At 58.5% G+C, this 20,087-nt stretch overlaps 1 protein-coding gene across 3 annotated transcripts in view; it reads left to right on the forward strand.

Moving 5' to 3' along the window:
- Positions 1-16,272, forward strand: part of si:dkey-32e23.4 (dynamin-1-like protein) — a 28,004-nt gene extending 11,732 nt beyond the window's left edge. For all 3 annotated transcript variants that reach the window (XM_060822401.1, XM_060822402.1, XM_060822403.1), the window contains 10 exons: positions 290-421; positions 2,495-2,701; positions 3,716-3,836; positions 5,716-5,871; positions 6,566-6,655; positions 11,524-11,622; positions 13,487-13,615; positions 13,799-13,908; positions 14,727-14,886; positions 15,525-16,272. In XM_060822401.1, coding sequence (XP_060678384.1) covers positions 290-421; positions 2,495-2,701; positions 3,716-3,836; positions 5,716-5,871; positions 6,566-6,655; positions 11,524-11,622; positions 13,487-13,615; positions 13,799-13,908; positions 14,727-14,886; positions 15,525-15,581 — 1,261 coding nt within the window. In that variant the 3' untranslated portion in view covers positions 15,582-16,272. The remainder of the gene's footprint in view (positions 1-289; positions 422-2,494; positions 2,702-3,715; positions 3,837-5,715; positions 5,872-6,565; positions 6,656-11,523; positions 11,623-13,486; positions 13,616-13,798; positions 13,909-14,726; positions 14,887-15,524) is intronic.
- Positions 16,273-20,087: the final 3,815 nt, after the last annotated feature.

Genomic DNA, 20,087 nt, shown 5'->3' on the forward strand with positions numbered 1-20,087 from the left:
TCTCCCTCTCTCTGTCTCTCACTTCACCCCTTCTCTCTGTCTCTCCATTTCTCTCTCCCTTTCTCTCTGTCTCTCTCTGTCTCTCTCTCTGTCTCTCTCTCTCTCTCTGTGTCTGTCTCTCTCTCTCTCTCTGTGTCTCTCTCTCTCTCTCTGTGTCTCTCTCTCTCTCTGTCTCTCTCTCTCTGTCTCTCTCTCTCTGTCTCTCTCTCTCTCTCCCTGTCTCTCCCTGTCTCTCTCTCTCCCCCTCTGTCTGTCCCATTGTCTGCCCCCCCCCCCCCCCACCGTACAGGAGTCAACACGACATTAATGTGAATAAAAGTATCACTGATGTGATTCAGGACGAGATGTGCTTCCTGCAGAAGAGGTACCCGTCCCTGGCTAACCGGAACGGCACCAAATATTTATCCAAGACCCTCAACAGGTGAGGCAGCCTCCGCCTGGCTCCCCTCAGAGCCTTCACATACCCTCTGTCTCCACTTTCCTCCCTCCCCTCTCCCCTCCTGCCCTTCCCTCCCCCCTCCCTTCCCCCCCTCCCTTCCCCCCCTCCCTTACCCCTCTCTCCCCCTCCCTCCCCTCTCTCCCCTCTCTCCCCCTCCCTTCCCCCCTTCCCCCTCCCTTACCCCCTTCCGCCTCCCTTCCCCCCCTTCCCCCTCCCTTACCCTCTCTCCCCCTCCCTTACCCTCTCTCCCCCTCCCTACCCTCTCTCCCCTCCCTACCCTCTCTCCCCTCCCTCCCCTCTCCCCCTCCCTCCCCCTCCCTCCCCCTCCCTCCCCCTCCCTCCCCTCTTCCCCCCTCCCTTCCCCCCCTCCCTTCCCCCCTCCCTTCCCCCCTCCCTTCTTCCCCCCCCTTCCCCCCCTTCCCCCCCTTCCCCCCCCTTCCCCCCCTTCCCCCTCTCTCCCCCTCTCTCCCCCTCCCCTTTCCCCCCTCCACTCCCTCCCCTTTCCCCCCTCCCCCTTCCCCCCCTCCACTCTCTCCCCCTCCCCTCTCCCCCCTCCCCTCCCTCGCTCCCTTCCCTCTTCCCTCCTTTCCCTCCCTCCCCTGTCCCCAGCTGCTCTCTCATACCCCCACGCTCTCACTATGGGGGTGGGTGGGTCGGGGGGATGGAACTGTCCTGGGAGGGTTTGATGGCAGTGGGGGTTAGTGGAGAAGAGTGTAGAGGAAGCTTTCCTCTGTAAATAACCCCTGTATCTGGGAGTGAGGGACGGTGTAGAGGGAGCTTTCCTCTGTATCTAACCCCCTGTCCCTGGGAGTGGGGGACGGTGTATAGGGAGCTTTACCCTGTCTCTAATCCTCTGTCCCTGGGAGTGGGGGACAGTGTAGAGGGAGCTTTACTCTGCCTCTAACCCCCTGTCCCTGGGAGTGGGGGACAGTGTAGAGGGAGCTTTAGCCTGTCTCTAATCCCCTGTCCCTGGGAGTGGGGACAGTGTAGAGAAAGCTTTACTCTGTATCTAACCCCCTGTCCCTGGGAGTGGGGGGACAGTGTAGAGAGAGCTTTACTCTGTATCTAACCCCCAGTCCCTGGGAGTGGGGGACGGTGTAGAGGGACCTTTACCCTGTCTCTAATCCTCTGTCCCTGGGAGTGGGGGACAGTGTAGAGGGAGCTTTACCCTGTCTCTAATCCCCTGTCCCTGGGAGTGGGGGACAGTGTAGAGGGAGTTTTACCCTGTCTCTAATCCCCTGTCCCTGGGAGTGGGGACAGTGTAGAGAAAGCTTTACTCTGTATCTAACCCCCTGTCCCTGGGAGTGGGGGGACAGTGTAGAGAGAGCTTTACTCTGTATCTAACCCCCAGTCCCTGGGAGTGGGGGACAGTGTAGAGGGAGCTTTACTCTGTATCTAACCCCCAGTCCCTGGGAGTGGGGGAACGATGTAGAGGGAGCTTTACCCTGTCTCTAATCCTCTGTCCCTGGGAGTGGGGGATGGTGTAGAGGGAGCTTTACTCTGTATGTAATCCCCTGTCCCTGGGAGTGGGGGACGGTGTAGAGGGAGCTTTACTCTATCTAACCCCCTGTCCCTGGGAGTGGGGGGATGGTGTAGAAGGAGCTTGACTCTGTATCTAACCCCCTGTCCCTGAGAGTGGGGGACGGTGTAGAGGGAGCTTTACTCTGTATCTAACCCCCTGTCCCTGGGAGTGGGGGACAGTGTAGAGGGAGCGTTACTCTGTATCTAACCCCCTGTCCCTGGGAGTGGGGGACGGTGTAGAGGGAGCTTTACTCTGTATCTAACCCCCTGTCCCTGGGATTGGGGGACGGTGTAGAGGGAGCTTTACTCTGTATCTAACCCCCTGTCCCTGGGAGTGGGGGACGGTGTAGAGGGAGCTTTACTCTGTATCTAACCCCCTGTCCCTGGGAGTGTGGGACGGTGTAGAGGGAGCGTTACTCTGTATCTAATCCCCTGTCCCTGGGAGGGTTTGATGGGGAACAGTACAGAGCAGTGCTCCCTGTCTCTGGCATTGTTTTATCCCTGTTCCCATCCCTCTCCCTGCCCATCCTGCAGGTTACTGATGCACCACATCAGAGACTGCCTCCCGGAGCTGAAGACCCGGGTCAACGTGCTGACCGCCCAGTGCCAGTCCCTGCTGAGCAGTTACGGGCACCCCGTCGAGGACCAGAATGCCACGCTGCTGCAGATCATCACCAAGTTCGCCACCGAATACTGCAACACGATCGAGGGCACGGCCAGGAACATCGAGACCTCCGAGCTGTGAGTCTGACACCCACCTCCCACCCCTGCCCCTGGGAGACCCGTGCGGAGTCCCATCCCTAGGCACTACGGGGACAATTTAGCACGGCCAATCCCACCCTAACCTGTACATCCCTGGGCACTACGGGACAATTTAGCACGGCCAATCCACCCTAACCTGTACATCCCTGGGCACTACAGCACGGCCAATCCACCCTAACCTGTACATCCATGGGCACTACGGGGACAATTTAGCACGGCCAATCCACCCTAACCTGTACATCCCTGGGCACTACGGGACAATTTAGCACGGCCAATCCCACCCTAACCTGCACATCCCTGGGCACTACGGGGACAATTTAGCGTGGCCAATCCACCCTAACCTGCACATCCCTGGGCACTACGGGGACAATTTAGCACGGCCAATCCACCCTAACCTGCACATCCCTGGGCACTACAGGGACAATTTAGCACGGCCAATCCCACCCTAACCCGCACATCCCTGGGCACTACGGGGACAATTTAGCACGGCCAATCCCACCCTAACCTGCACATCCCTGGGCACTACGGGACAATTTAGCACGGCCAATCCACCCTAACCTGTACATCCCTGGGCACTACGGGGACAATTTAGCACGGCCAATCCACCCTAACCTGCACATCCCTGGGCACTACGGGGACAATTTAGCACGGCCAATCCACCCTAACCTGTACATCCCTGGGCACTACGGGGACAATTTAGCACGGCCAATCCACCCTAACCTGCACATCCCTGGGCACTACGGGACAATTTAGCACGGCCAATCCACCCTAACCTGTACATCCCTGGGCACTACGGGGACAATTTAGCACGGCCAATCCACCCTAACCTGTACATCCCTGGGCACTACGGGGACAATTTAGCACGGCCAATCCACCCTAACCTGTGTGGGTGCCGGACGGTGCCTGGGCCTACCCCGTTGTTGTCAGTAACCTCCCCGCGGCCCCCCCCCTCCCTCTCAGCTGCGCTCTGACCGGACCCCCTTTCCCTCCCAGGTGCGGAGGCGCCCGGATCTGCTACATCTTCCACGAGACGTTCGGGCGGACGCTGGAGTCTATCGACCCTCTGACCGGGCTGACCACGCTGGATGTGCTGACTGCTATCCGCAACGCCACGGTACGGGCTGTTCGAGGGGGGGTGGGGCGTCTACTGCCGCCGAACGCCGGGAGATTCCAGTAACAGCCCGCGCCGGTCCCAATCCCGAACCCGGCCCCTCCCACCCGTGCCCTGCTTCTGGCCACATCTCCCTGCAAACCCTTTTCTATTCGCGCGCGCATCCAGATGTCATCCAGCGCGAAAGCAGACCCTTCGGCCCCACCAGTCAGTGCTGGCCCACGTGTCCTCAATTCATCCCGTTTGCCAGCACTTGGCCCATATCCTTCCAAACCGTTCCTGTTCCCCAAACGCCTTTTAATCGTTGTGACTGGGCCTGCACCATCAGGAATTTCATTCCACACGTGAACCACTCTCTGTTTTTTAAAAAAAAATAAATAAATTGCCGCGGAATGGCCGTGGGAAATGCCGGATTATCGGGTTAGGGTTGGGGAGGCTGTGGGTGGAGTGCTGTCGAGAGAATCGATGGGGACCCGATGGACCGAATGGCCCGTGGGATTCCACGATTCTGAGAGGTCTCACCAATCCCCTGTCCCACCTCGACGTGACGTCCAGCTCCTGTACTCACAGCTCTGAGCGATGGACGTGAGCGCGGTCAACGCTTTCTTAACTGCCCTGTGTCGCAACCTTCACAGAATGGTGTTGGTGTACCCCTTCAGTCTCTGTGTTCTCTCACACCTCCCGAGACCCTGCCTTTCATTGTCTAAGCCCTTGTTTGCTTCACCAAAATGCATTCCAAGTCACAGAGATGTCCAGCACGGAAACAGACCCTTCGGCCCAACCCGTCCGTGCCGACCCAGATATCCCAACCCAATCTAGTCCCACCCGGCCCATCTCCCTCCAAACTCTTCCTATTCATATCCCCATCCAAATGCCTATTAAATGTTGTCATTATACCAGCCCCCACCACATCCTCTGGCAGCTCATTCCATACACGCACCACCCTCTGGGGGAAAAGTTGCCCTTTAGGTCTCTTTTATATCTTTCCCCTCTCACCCTAAACCTACGCCCTCTAGTTCTGGGCTCCCCTATCCCAGGGGGAAAAGACCTTGTCTATTTACCCTATCCATGTCCCCCTCATGATTTTATAAACCTCTAGTTCTGGGCTCCCCCACCCCAGGGGGAAAAGACCTTTCTATTTACCCTATCCATGTCCCCCCCTCATGATTTTATGAACCTCTATAAGGTCACCCCTCAGCCTTCGACGCTCCGGGGAAAACAGCCCCAGCCTGTTCAGCCTCTCCCTGTAGCTCAGACCCTCCAACATCCTTGTAAATCTTTTCTGAACCCTTTCAAGTTTCACAACATTTTTCCGATAGGAAGGAGACCAGAATTGCACGCAATATTCCGACAGTGGCCCTAACCAATGTCCTGTACAGCCGCAACATGACCTCCCAACTCCTGTACTCGATACTCTGACCAATAAAGGAAAGCATACCAAACGCTGCCTTCACTATCCTATCCACCTGCGACTCCACTTTCAAGGAGCTCTGAACCTGCACCCCACTCAGCCCATTGACCCAGTCGATCGGGATCTCTTGGTGATCTTCGATGTCGTTTCTCGCCGTCCCACCCATCTGGGTCTCACCTGCAAACTCCCTAACCTTGCCTCTCGTGTACTCATCCGAAGGGAGCCCGCCACGATCTTCCATCCGCGAGTTTCTAAATCCGGGGAGCGTCGCCTGATTGAATTCCCTCCCCGATCCCTGACCTGCACACGTGACTCCAGGCGCCAGCTTCCGGAATGTTCCGGGTGGGGCTCTCTGTCCGCTCGACGGTGGTGGGTGGGTGGAGGAGGGGAAGAGCGTCGCCCTCGAGCGCCTCACTAAGAGGGGACACCCGCCATCTTTTCCGCCCCCCCCCCCCCCCCAACCTCCCCCAGGGTCCACGGCCTGCCCTGTTTGTCCCCGAGGTGTCCTTCGAGCTCCTGGTCAAGAGGCAGATCAAGCGACTGGAGGAGCCTAGCCTGCGCTGCGTGGAACTGGTCCACGAGGAGCTGCAGAGGATCATCCAGCACTGCAGCACGTACAACACCCAGGTAAGGGGGCGCAGGGACGGGAGGGAAGACCCCCCCCCCCCACACACACACACACACACACGCGCGCGTGCGCGCGGGGGAGCAGGGAGACCGTCAGTGCGGGCGTCGCCAGGGTGGGAGAGGGTATGTACCCAACCCTGCGGCCTACAGCGCCAGGGCTGGGTACATACCGGAGCGTGGAGAGGCTTCCCCGGTGCGCCCGGGGTGGGGAGGGGAGGGGGTTGCGGAGAGTTTCCGGGCTCCCCCTGAGGGGGGGGGGGGTCGGCTCTCTGACGCCACAGCCTTTCCTGCCGAGTGCTCGGGTTTCCGGCTGCGAACGGTGTCGGAGATGCTCCACGCTGTACACCTCTGTGACTGAACCCAGCCTTCTTCCTTTCCGTCCACCCCCCGCCCCCCCCCATCCCCCTCTCCACTCCATCTCTCCTCCTCCCCCCTCTCTCCCCCATTTCACCTCATTCCCCCATTCATCCCTCTGGCCCTTTCCCCATCCCCCCTCCCTCGATTCTCCCCTCCCCCCTTTCCCCTCCCCCCCCCCCTTTCCCCCCCCCCCCCCTTTCCCCTCCCCCCCCTTTCCCCTCCCCCTTTCCCTTTCCCCCTTCCCTTCCCCCCTTTCCCTTTCCCTTGTTCCCCCCTTCCCCCCCCCCCCCCCACCCCCACCCCTTCCCCTCTGCTTTCCTCCCCCCCCCCCTCCCAGGAGCTGCTGAGATTCCCGAAGCTCCATGATGCGATTGTGGAGGTTGTCACGGGTCTCCTGCGCAAGAGGCTCCCCGTCACCAACGAGATGGTAACGCCCACCTTTACCGTCACCCCCTGCTCTACGTTCATTCACCGCACGTCGCCGTCGCCATCGCCGGCTGGGCCCAGTGGGGGCTGAGCGGCCTTCCCGCGGGACCACCGCAGGAGGGGAGCCCCAGGGGATTCTGACCCTGAAGGGGATTGTGAGGTGGGGGGGAAATCTCGGAGGGGAACATGCTCTGGGTCTGCTGCCCCTCGCCCCCTTCTGGGGAAGGCTGGGGTCAGAGGTTGGGACGGTGCTGCAGTGCCTCTTGTACACGGTCCGCACCTCTGCATCAGGGGCAGAGGGAGGGGCTGCTGAAGGTTGGGGGGTCAACGTGCTGGAAGGGGCGGGCAGCTGCGTTCTGGACGGTGTTGAGCTTCTCGAGTGTTGTGGGAGCTGCCCCCGTCCAGGGCAAGTGGGGAGTATTCCCTCCCCCTCCCTGACTCGGGCCTTGTCGATGGTGGGACAGGGCTTTGGGGGGAGAGTCAGGAGGGGAGTTACTCGCTGCAGGATTCCCAGCCTCTGACCCGATGGTGGGACAGGGCTTTGGGGGAGAGTCAGGAGGGGAGTTACTCGCTGCAGGATTCCCAGCCTCTGACCCGATGGTGGGACAGGGCTTTGGGGGTAGAGTCAGGAGGGGAGTTACTCGCTGCAGGATTCCCAGCCTCTGACCCGATGGTGGGAGAGTCAGGAGGGTAGTTACTCGCTGCAGGATTCCCAGCCTCTGACCCGATGGTGGGACAGGGCTTTGGGGGAGAGTCAGGAGGGGAGTTACACGGTCCGCACCTCTGCATCAGGGGCAGAGGGAGGGGCTGCTGAAGGTTGGGGGGTCAGCGTGCTGGAAGGGGCGGGCAGCTGCGTTCTGGACGGTGTTGAGCTTCTCGAGTGTTGTGGGAGCTGCCCCCGTCCAGGGCAAGTGGGGAGTATTCCCTCCCCCTCCCTGACTCGGGCCTTGTCGATGGTGGGACAGGGCTTTGGGGGGAGAGTCAGGAGGGGAGTTACTCGCTGCAGGCTTCCCAGCCTCTGACCCGATGGTGGGACAGGGCTTTTTATGGGCGGCACGGTGGCACAGTGGTTAGCACTGCTGCCTCACAGCGCCAGGGACCTGGGTTCAATTCCCACCTCAGGCGACTGACTGTGTGGAGTTTGCACGTTCTCCCCGTATCTGCGTGGGTTTCCTCCGGGTGCTTCGGTTTCCTCCCACAGTCCAAAGATGTGCGGGTCAGGTGAATTGGCCATGCTAAATTGCCCATAGTGTTAGGTAAGGGGTATATGTAGGGGTAGGGGTATGGGTGGGTTGCGCTTCGGCGGGTCGGTGTGGACTTGTTGGGCCGAAGGGCCTGTTTCCACACTGTAAGTAATCTAATCTTACTCGCTGCAGGATTCCCAGCCTCTGACCCGATGGTGGGAGAGTCAGGAGGGGAGTTACTCGCTGCAGGATTCCCAGCCTCTGACCTGCTCCTGTAGCCGCTGGATTGATATGGGGCTGGGTCTGGGTCAGTTTCTGGTCAACGGTAACCCCCAGGATGTTGATAGTGGGGGGAGGGGGATTCAGTGATGGTAACGCCATTGAACGTCAAGGGGACGATGGTTAGATTCTCTCTCTTGTTGGAAAATGTAACTTGTCTCTTGTCACCCAAACCTGGGTATTGTCCAGATCTTGCTACATTTGAACACGGACTGCTTCAGTATCTGAGGGAGGGAGGGGGGGGGGCTACAAATGGTGCTGGACATTGTATAACCATCAGGGAACATCCGCACCCGAGGATGGACGGAACCGAAGATGATACAGCCTAAAGCGTTGCCCTGAGGAGCTGTGATGGTTGTGAGGAGACCGAAAAGCAACGCCTGGTAAATGCGCTGATGATGTCAAGATGGCGAGGGCAGCAGTTGTGAAATCGAGAGGCCAGAGGGAGAGAGACAAGTGAGATCATTAGACAGAATTGATGCAGAGAGATCTGGGTGTCCTGGTAGATGAATCCCACTGAGTGGGTTCCCAGGTCAAGCCAACAATTGGGAAGGTAAGTGGGATTGCTCTACAAGGGGTGTTGAAGGGAGGAAGAAACCGTTGCGTCCCGAGCAAGTGTACAAACGATGACTCTGGCCATGGTTGGAGTATAGTGTGCAGTTCCACACCATGGGGAAGGGGCGTGATGGCGATTACAGCGCTGTGGAAGGGATTTACCAGGATGTTACCTCATGCTGGAGAGATTTACCAGGATGTTACCCTTTGGGGGTTGGGAGAGATTTACCAGGATGTTACCCTCTGGGGACTGGGAGAGATTTACCAGGATGTTACCCTTTGGGGGTTGGGAGAGATTTACCAGGATGTTACCCTCTGGGGACTGGGAGAGATTTACCAGGATGTTACCTCATGCTGGAGAGATTTACCAGGATGTTACCCTTTGGGGCTGGGAGAGATTTACCAGGATGTTACCCTTTGGGGGCTGGGAGAGATTTACCAGGATGTTACCCTTTGGGGACTGGGAGAGATTTACCAGGATGTTACCCTTTGGGGACTGGGAGAGATTTACCAGGATGTTACCCTTTGGGGGTTGGGAGAGATTTACCAGGATGTTACCCTCTGGGGACTGGGAGAGATTTACCAGGATGTTACCTCATGCTGGAGAGATTTACCAGGATGTTACCCTTTGGGGGCTGGGAGAGATTTACCAGGATGTTACCCTTTGGGGGCTGGGAGAGATTTACCAGGATGTTACCCTTTGGGGACTGGGAGAGATTTACCAGGATGTTACCCTTTGGGGTTTGGGAGAGATTTACCAGGATGTTACCCTTTGGGGGTTGGGAGAGATTTACCAGGATGTTACCCTTTGGGGGTTGGGGGAGATTTACCAGGATGTTACCCTTTGGGGACTGGGAGAGATTTACCAGGAAGTTACCCTTTGGAGACTGGGAGAGATTTACCAGGATGTTACCCTTTGGAGAATGGGAGAGATTTACCAGGATGTTACCCTTTGGGGACTGGGAGAGATTTACCAGGATGTTACCCTTTGGGGGCTGGGAGAGATTTACCAGGATGTTACCCTTTGGGGACTGGGAGAGATTTACCAGGATGTTACCCTTTGGGGGTTGGGAGAGATTTACCAGGATGTTACCCTTTGGGGGTTGGGAGAGATTTACCAGGATGTTACCCTTTGGGGGTTGGGGGAGATTTACCAGGATGTTACCCTTTGGGGACTGGGGGAGATTTACCAGGAAGTTACCCTTTGGAGACTGGGAGAGATTTACCAGGATGTTACCCTTTGGAGAATGGGAGAGATTTACCAGGATGTTACCCTTTGGGGACTGGGAGAGATTTACCAGGATGTTACCCTTTGGGGACTGGGAGAGATTTACCAGGATGTTACCCTTTGGGGACTGGGAGAGATTTACCAGGATGTTACCCTTTGGGGGCTGGGAGAGATTTACCAGGATGTTACCCTTTGGGGACTGGGAGAGATTTACCAGGAAGTTACCCTTTGGAGACTGGGAGAGATTTACCAGGATGTTACCCTTTGGAGAATGGGAGAGATTTACCAGGATGTTACCCTCTGGGGACTGGGAGAGATTTACCAGGATGTTACCCTTTGGGGACTGGGAGAGATTTACCAGGATGTTACCCTTTGGAGAATGGGAGAGATTTACCAGGATGTTACCCTTTGGGGACTGGGAGAGATTTACCAGGATGTTACCCTTTGGGGGCTGGGAGAGATTTACCAGGATGTTACCCTTTGGGGACTGGGAGAGATTTACCAGGATGTTACCCTTTGGGGGTTGGGAGAGATTTACCAGGATGTTACCCTTTGGGGGTTGGGAGAGATTTACCAGGATGTTACCCTTTGGGGGTTGGGGGAGATTTACCAGGATGTTACCCTTTGGGGACTGGGGGAGATTTACCAGGAAGTTACCCTTTGGAGACTGGGAGAGATTTACCAGGATGTTACCCTTTGGAGAATGGGAGAGATTTACCAGGATGTTACCCTTTGGGGGCTGGGAGAGATTTACCAGGATGTTACCCTTTGGGGACTGGGAGAGATTTACCAGGATGTTACCCTTTGGGGACTGGGAGAGATTTACCAGGATGTTACCCTTTGGGGACTGGGAGAGATTTACCAGGATGTTACCCTTTGGGGGATGGAGAGTTTCAGTGATGGAGAGGGATTGGGACAGACTGGGGTAGTTACCCTTGGAGCAGAGGGAGATTGAGAGGGGGACATGATTGAGAGAGAGAGAACGATGACGGACATCGATCGGGAAGACAGGAAGGAGCCTTACCCCTCCCCAGCTGGAGGGATCAATGACCGAGGGGGAGGGGTGTAGACTGAAGGTGGGGAAGGGGACAGGAGGTTCAGAGGGAGGGAGGGGGGGGTGAGGATGTGTTCAATCAGAGGGTGGTGGGGAATCTGGAACCTGCTGATGGTGAGGGTGGGGAGAGACAGAACCCCCACCCACCCATCATCACATCGGAAAAGGTTTCCCAGTGGAACTGGTGGGGTTGTGTGGGCCGAGAGCTGGGGAAACGGGGGACAGGGAGAGGGAGGTGGAGATCTGATGGGCCGAAGGGTATTTTTCCCCTGAGGTGGGGGAGGGGTGGAGACAAAAATTTGTTTATTTGGGATTTCCGACGGTCAGGGGAGGGAGCTGGACAGTTCAGGGTGTGAGGCCTGATGGGATTGAACCCAGGACCGCAGGGCCCAAGGCTCTGAACGCTCTCCGTCCCTCTCCAGAGCAGAGGGACAGGAGCCCCACTCAGCGTCAGCAAGCAGTTAGTGTTTATCCCCAGGGCGTGAGGGGAGAGTAGATTTGCCGGCGAGTGTACGCAGCTCTCTGAGTGACGCTGCCTGTACCCACTTCCCCATCTGTTCCCTCCCCAGGTTCACAATCTGGTGGCCATTGAGTTAGCGTACATTAATACCAAACATCCAGACTTCAGTGATGCTGCGATGGTGTCAGCTTCCGTCAACAGCTCCCAGGTACGTTTCCCACAACCCCCATCTCAGTGAGGCACCCTGTCCCATCACCGTGCGGGGGAATCACAGACACAGACCCCCGTCCCGTCACCGTGTGGGGGAATCACAGACACAGACCCCCGTCCCGTCACCGTGTGGGGGAATCACAGACCCCCGTCCCGTCACCGTGTGGGGGAATCACAGACACAGACCTCCGTCCCGTCACCGTGTGGGGGAATCACAGACACAGACCCCCGTCCCGTCACCGTGTGGGGGAATCACAGACCCCCGTCCCGTCACCGTGTTGGGGAATCACAGACACAGACCCCTGTCCTGTCACCGTGTGGGGGAATCACAGACACAGACCCCCGTCCCGTCACCGTGTGGGGGAATCACAGACCCCTGTCCCGTCACCGTGTGGGGGAATCACAGACACAGACCCCCGTCCCGTCACCGTGTGGGGGAATCACAGACACAGACCCCCGTCCCGTCACCGTGTGGGGGAATCACAGACCCCCGTCCCGTCACCGTGTGGGGGAATCACAGACCCCCGTCCCGTCACCGTGTGGGGGAATCACAGACACAGACCCCGGTCCCGTCACCGTGTGGGGGAATCACAGACACAGACCCCCGTCCCATCACCGTGTGGGGGAATCACAGACACGGACCCCTGTCCCGTCACCGTGTGGGGGAATCACAGACACAGACACCCGTCCCGTCACCGTGTGGGGGAATCACAGACACGGACCCCCGTCCCGTCACCGTGTGGGGGAATCACAGACACGGACCCCCGTCCCGTCACCGTGTGGGGGAATCACAGACCCCCGTCCCGTCACCGTGTGGGGGAATCACAGACACAGACCCCCGTCCCGTCACCGTGTGGGGGAGTCACAGACACAGACCCCCATCCCGTCACCGTGTGGGGGAATCACAGACACAGTCCCCCGTCCCGTCACCGTGTGGGGGAATCACAGACACAGTCCCCCGTCCCGTCACCGTGTGGGGGAATCACAGACACAGACCCCCGTCCCGTCACCGTATGGGGGAATCACAGACCCCTGTCCCATCACCGTGTGGGGGAATCACAGACCCCCGTCCCGTCACCGTGTGGGGGAATCACAGACACAGTCCCCCGTCCCGTCACCGTGTGGGGGAATCACAGACACGGACCCCTGTCCCGTCACCGTGTGGGGGAATCACAGACCCCTGTCCCGTCACCGTGTGGGGGAATCACAGACACAGACCCCTGTCCCGTCACCGTGTGGGGGAATCACAGACCCCCGTCCTGTCACCGTGTGGGGGAATCACAGACACAGACCCCCGTCCCGTCACCGTGCGGGGGAATCACAGACCCCCGTCCCGTCACCGTGCGGGGGAATCACAGACACAGACCCCCGTCCCGTCACCGTGTGGGGGAATCACAGACACGGACCCCCGTCCCGTCACCGTGTGGGGGAATCACAGACCCCCGTCCCGTCACCGTGTGGGGGAATCACAGACACAGACCCCCGTCCCGTCACCGTGTGGGGGAGTCACAGACACAGACCCCCGTCCCGTCACCGTGTGGGGGAATCACAGACACAGACCCCCGTCCCGTCACCGTGTGGGGGAATCACAGACACAGACCCCCGTCCTGTCACCGTGTGGGGGAGTCACAGACATAGACCCCCGTCCCGTCACCGTGTGGGGGAATCACAGACCCCCGTCCCCTCACCGTGTGGGGGAATCACAGACCCCCATCCCGTCGCTGTGGGTCGGGGAGATGACAGACACATGCCCCCACCCCCCCCCTCTCTGGTCCCCTCAGTTTCAGTCCGTATCTGTGTTGGGGGGAGGGGGAGCGTGCTCTGACACATTCCCGTTTCCCGGTGTGTCTGTGTGCTGACAGGGTGAAGCCCCCCAGGACGCTGCCCGGAAGTGGAAGCCGGAGAAGGCAGAAGACAGACCGTTGGAGGAAAGGTCTCGGAACGCCGTCTCCAGCCCTCCCAAAGGACACATCATGAATCTCCTGGACGCGGTTAGCTCGTGGTTGCTGTGCTGGGGTGGGGGGTGGGGGGTGCGGAGAGCGAGACGGGGATTGTTGGAGGGGGCGGGGGTGAGGGTTTGGTGGGCAGCTGGGCAGGGTGAGGGGGTGGGCACTGTTGCGATGGCCTGCCGTTCTCACCTTCCCGCTCCGTGCCTCTGTCCTTTCCCTCCGCAGCCCGTTCCGGTCTCCCGGAAGCTGAGCCTGAGGGAACAGCGAGACTGCGAGGTCATTCAGCGGCTGATCAAATCCTACTTCCTGATCGTCCGCAAGACCATCCAGGACAGGTCAGTCTGGGGCAGAGAGAGAGAGAGAGATGGGGGTGGTCAGCGAGACCCAGCGCGCGGGGAGGAGTCAGTCTGACCCTGGAGGTTCCCCTTCCTGCACTCCCCCCGCAGGCACTTTCATCAAAGATGTAACCTCTCTCTCTCTCTCTCTCTCTCTCTCTCTCTTTCCCTCTGTCTCCTTGCCCCCCTCCCCCCCCCACTCTCGCTCTCTCTTTCCCTCCCTCCCTCCCTCTTTCCCTCCCTCTCTCTCTCCCCCTCCTTCCGTCCCGCTCCCCTCTCACCCTCCCCTCTCTCTCTCCCTCCCACCACTCTCTCCCTCTCCCTTCCCCGCCCCCACACCCTTCCCTCTCCCTCTCTCCCTCCCCGTCCCTCTCCCTCCCTCCCTCTCCCTCCACCCCCTCCTGTCCTTCCCCCTCTCTCTCCCTCCTCTCTCCCTCCCACCACTCTCTCCCTCTCTCTCTCTCTCTCCGCTCCCCCATCATCTGTCTCCTTTCCCCCCCGTTCCTCTCCCTCTCCCCCCACCCCTCCCTCTCTCCCTCTCCCCTCTCCCCCCTCCCTCCCTCTCTCCCTCCCCGTCCCTCTCCCTCCCTCCCTCTCCCTCCACCCCCTCCTGTCCTTCCCCCTCTCTCTCCCTCCTCTCTCCCTCTCTCTCTCTCTCCGCTCCCCCATCATCTGTCTCCTTTCCCCCCCGTTCCTCTCCCTCTCCCCCCACCCCTCCCTCTCTCCCTCTCCCCTCTCCCTCTCCCTCCCCCCTCCCTCTCTCTCTCCCTCCCCCTCCCTCTCCCTCTCTCCCCGCCCCCCTCGATGTGGCCGGGCAGTGTGCCCAAGACGGTGATGCACTTCCTGGTGAACTACGTGAAGGAGAATCTGCAGAGTGAGCTGGTCGGACAGCTTTATAAATCCCAGCTCTTCGACCGACTCCTCACCGAGTCTGAGGACATGGCGTCTCAACGGACAGAGGCTGCGACCATGCTCAAGGTGGGGCAGGATCCAGAGGGAGAGGCCAGGAGCGCCCACTCCCTCAGCACCCGCTCCCTCAGCGCTGACCCTCCCTCAGCACCCGCTCCCATAGCACCCGCTCCCTCAGCACCCAGTCCCTCAGCACTGACCCTCCCACAGCACCCGCTCCTTCAGCACTGACCCTCCCTCAGCACTGACCCTCCCACAGCGCCCGCTCCCTCAGCGCTGACCCTCCCTCAGCGCTGACCCTCCCTCAGCGCTGACCCTCCCTCAGCGCTGACCCTCCCACAGCACCCGCTCCCTCAGCACTGACCCTCCCTCAGCACTGACCCTCCCACAGCACCCACTCCCTCAGCACTGATCCTCCCACAGCACCTGCTCCCTCAGCACTGACCCTCCCACAGCACCCGCTCCCACAGCACCCACTCCATCAACACTGACCCTCCCACAGCGCCCGCTCCCTCAGCACTGACCCTCCCACAGCGCCCGCTCCCTCAGCACTGACCCTCCCATAGAGCTCGCTCCCTCAGCACTGACCCTCCCTCAGCACTGACCCTCCCACAGCGCCCGCTCCCTCAGCACTGACCCTCCCACAGCGCTCGCTCTCTGATTCCCAGTGGGTTGATCTGTGTGTCTCTCTCTCTCTGTTTTGACAGGCTCTGCAGAGAGCGAGTCAGATCATCTCGGAGATCAGGGAGACCCAGCTCTGGTAGTTTGTAAACGATTCCATCGATTCTCCCATCCCAGGCGGCCGTGCTGAGATACCACTTCCCTCTGCCTACCGAGACCCCCGCAGCCTGGGGGAGGGAGCAGGGGTTTTGGGAAAGATGCTGCCTCGAATCTGGGGGAAACGTTTCTACGCTCTGTCTTTGACAGCCACTTGCTCACAATCCAACGCTGCGGTGCCACGTCATCTCTGTGTGGCTCCCTCTGTGGGAGTCTGCAGCCTGTTACCCAGGGGGCTCCCTCTTCCTCCCTCCATCACCCCTCTTATCGCACACTCTGCACACACTCTCCTCCTCGTCTCTCCTCACTCCCCATCTCTGTCTCACCACCTCCTGTCTTCCAACCCTCCCTCTCTCTGTCTCACTCTGCCTGTCCATCTCTCTCTCTCTGTGTCTCTCTTTCTCTCTCGCTGTCTCTCTCTCTGTCTCTCTTTTCTCTCTCTCTCTGTCTCTCTCTGTGTCTCTCCCGCTGTCTCTCTCTCGCTGTGTGTGTGTGTCTGTCTGTCTCTCTGTTGTTCCGTGTTGCGCTCTGTGTCTCTCTTTCTTTTCTGTCTTTCTCTCTCTCTCTTTCTCTCCTGTCTCTCTTTTCTGTCTTTCTCTGTCTCTTCTATCTGTCTGTCTCTCTTTCTCTTTCTCTCTCTCTCTCTCTCTCTCTCTCTCTCCCCCCCATCTCTCTCTCTCCCCCCCTCTCTCTCTCCCCTCTCTCTCTCTCTCTCTCTCTTCTGTCTCTCTCTCTCTCTCTCTCTCTCTGTCTCTCTCCCTCTCTCTCTCCTCTCTCGTGTCTCTCTCTTCTCTCTCGCTCGCTCTCTCTCTCTCTCTCTCTCTCTCTCCCCCCCCCCCTCCCTCTCTCCTCTCTCCTCTCTCTCCCTCTCTCTCTCTCTCTCTCTCTCTCTCTCTCTCTCTCTCTCTCTCTCTCTCTCTGTCTCTCTCTCTCTCTCTGTCTGTGTCTCTCTCTCCCCCCATTTCTCTCTTTCCCACTCTCTCCCCGTCACTCCCTGCTCTCTTGCACCCCCCTATACTGCCTCTGTCTGTCTTCTATGCCCCACCATCTCTCTCTCTCTCTCCCCCTCTCCCTGACATCACACTCTTTTCTCGCCCACCCAGCTCTTCTCTCTCTGTCCCCCAGCCTGTTCATTCCTCCTTCCTCTCTCTGAGTCCTCGGTCTCCTACCCCAGCTTCCCCCTCGCTGACCCTGAGGGAGTATTTCTCTCTGTGCCAAGACCAGCAGTCACCTGCTGTTGGATATGTGTGTGTCCCAGGCTGGTCAAATGTGTTATAGCGGGGGCTAGTTCTCATAACTTATTGGCTGTGAGTGTCACATTGAGTGAGAGAGTGTGTGTGTGTGAGTGTGAGTGTGAGTGTGTCTGTGTGAGTGAGAGAGACAGGGAATGTGTTATCCCTGTCACTATCACCCCTGACACTGGGGAGGGCAGGCACACGGAGTGCCCTGGGGTACACCTGAACCCCAGGGAAGCAGAGAGCTGGCCAAGACCCCTGGGCTATCTGCTCCCTGCACAGCCATGAGCCCCAGTCATCCTCCTCAGCCTCGCTGGTGCCAACATTCATTTCCAACTCCATTTGTGAGCACACACAGTGTCGTCGATGTCATTTTGTTCAATGCGCGCGTGTGGAACAGTCACGTTCTCATTAAAATAATGATCCAAAGAATCAAACCTTGTCTCTGTCTCTCTCTCTCTCTCTCTCTCACTCGCTCTCACTCTCTCTCCGTGTCTCCGTCAGGGATCGGGGATAGGGCATTCAGTCATCGTGCTATGAGTGCCAGTCACACCTGCAGCGGGCTGTCTGTTCTCCGCAGCCACACCTGCAGCGGGCTCTCTGTTCTCCGCAGCCACATCTGCAGACAGCCAGTGGATCACCGGCGGTGGGAGATTCCTGTTGGATCCCCTACGTTCAACTGGCACCCAGTGACACTCCATTAACCCCCACTAACCCCTTGTCCCAAATAAACCTGGGGCACCCCAATAGATCTCAGTAGCACTCCATTAACCCCCACTGACCTCTTGTCCCAATAGACCCGGGTAGTCCCAGCGTGAGCCATAATAAACCCGAGTGACCCTCCCCAACAAACCCCAGTGTGACCCCCCAAAAACCCCAGTGTGACCCCCCAATAAACCCCAGTGTGACCCCCCCCAATAAACCCCAGTGTGGCCCCCTCAATAAACCCCAGTGTAATCCCCCCAATAAACCCCAGTGGGACCCCAATAAACCCCAGTGTGACCCAACAATAAACCCCAGTGTGACCCCCCCCAATAAACCCCAGTGTGACCCCCCAATAAACCCCAGTGTGGCCCCCTCAATAAACCCCAGTGTAATCCCCCCAATAAACCCCAGTGGGACACCCAATAAACCCCAGTGTGACCCAACAATAAACCCCAGTGTGACCCCCACAATAAACCCCAGTGTAATCCCCCCAATAAACCCCAGTGGGACACCCAATAAACCCCAGTGTGACCCAACAATAAACCCCAGTGTGACCCCCACAATAAACCCCAGTGTGACCCCCAATAAACCCCAGTGTGACCCCCAATAAACCCCAGTGTGACCCCCCCAATAAACCCCAGTGTAATCCCCCCAATAAACCCCAGTGTAATCCCCCCAATAAACCCCAGTGTGACCCAACAATAAACCCCAGTGTGACCCAACAATAAACCCCAGTGTGACCCCCCCAATAAACCCCAGTGTGACCCCCCAATAAACCCCAGTGTGACCCCCCAATAAACCCCAGTGTGACTCCCCCCAATAAACCCCAGTGTGACCCCCCAACAAACCCCAGTGTGACTCCCGACTATAAACCCCAGTGTGACCCCCCAATAAACCCCAGTGTGACTCCCCCAATAAACCCCAGTGTGACTCCCCCCAATAAACCCCACTGTGACCCCCCAATAAACCCCAGTGTGACCCCCAATAATCCCCGGTGTGACCCCCCAATAAACCCCAGTGTAATCCCCCCAATAAACCCCAGTGTAATCCCCCCAATAAACCCCAGTGTGACCCCCAATAAACCCCAGTGTGACCCCCCAATAAACCCCAGTGTGACCCCCCAACAAACCCCAGTGGGACTCCCCCCAATAAACCCCAGTGTGACACCCAATAAACCCCAGTGTGACCCCCCAACAAACCCCAGTGTGACTCCCCACTATAAACCCCAGTGTGACCCCCCCAATAAACCCCAGTGTGACTCCCCCAATAAACCCCAGTGTGACCCCGCAATAAACCCCAGTGTGACCCCCCCCAATAAACCCCACTGTGACCCCCCAATAAACCCCAGTGTGACCCCCAATAATCCCCGGTGTGACCCCTCAATAAACCCCAGTGTAATCCCCCCAATAAACCCCAGTGTAATCCCCCCCACTAAACCCCAGTGTGACCCAACAATAAACCCCAGTGTGACCCCCCCAATAAACCCCAGTGTGACCCAACAATAAACCCCAGTGTGACCCAACAATAAACCCCAGTGTGACCCCCACAATAAACCCCAGTGTGACCCCCCAATAAACCCCAGTGTGGCTCCCCCCAATAAACCCCAGTGTGACACCCAATAAACCCCAGTGTGACCCCCCAACAAACCCCAGTGTGACTCCCGACTATAAACCCCAGTGTGACCCCCCAATAAACCCCAGTGTGACCCCCCCAATAAACCCCAGTGTGACTCCCCCCAATAAACCCCACTGTGACCCCCCAATAAACCCCAGTGTGACCCCCCAATTAACACCAGTGTGACCCCCAATAAACCCCAGTGTGACCCCCAATAAACCCCAGTGTGACCCCCCAATAAACCCCAGTGTGACCCCCAATAAACCCCAGTGTGACCCCCCAATAAACCCCAGTGTGACTCCCCCAATAAACCCCAGTGTGACCCCCCAATAAACCCCAGTGTGACCCCCAATAAACCCCAGTGTGACCCCCCCAATAAACCCCAGTGTGACTCCCCCAATAAACCCCAGTGTGACCCCCCCAATAAACCCCAGTGTGACCCCCTAATACACCCCAGTGTGACCCCCCCAATAAACCCCAGTGTGACTCCCCCAATAAACCCCAGTGTGACCCCCCAATAAACCCCAGTGCGACCCCTCTAATACACCCCAGTGTGACCCCCCCAATAAACCCCAGTGTGACCCCCAATACACCCCAGTGTGACCCCCAATAAACCCCAGTGTGACTCCCCCAATAAACCCCAGTGTGACCCCCCCAATAAACCCCAGTGTGACCCCCCAATTAACCCCAGTGTGACTCCCCCAATTAACCCCAGTGTGACTCCCCCAATAAACCCCAGTGTGACCCCCACAATAAACCCCAGTGACCCCAATAAACCCCAATGTGACCCCCCAATAAACCCCCAGTGTGACCCCCCAATATACCCCAGTGTGACCCCCCAATAAACCTCAGTGTGACCCCCCAATAAAACCCAGTGTGACCCCCCCAATAAACCCCAGTGTGACTCCCCCAATAAACCCCAGTGTGACCCCCGCCAAT

Source organism: Hemiscyllium ocellatum, unplaced genomic scaffold (assembly GCF_020745735.1).
Source record: "Hemiscyllium ocellatum isolate sHemOce1 unplaced genomic scaffold, sHemOce1.pat.X.cur. R, whole genome shotgun sequence".
NCBI lineage: Eukaryota > Metazoa > Chordata > Chondrichthyes > Orectolobiformes > Hemiscylliidae > Hemiscyllium > Hemiscyllium ocellatum.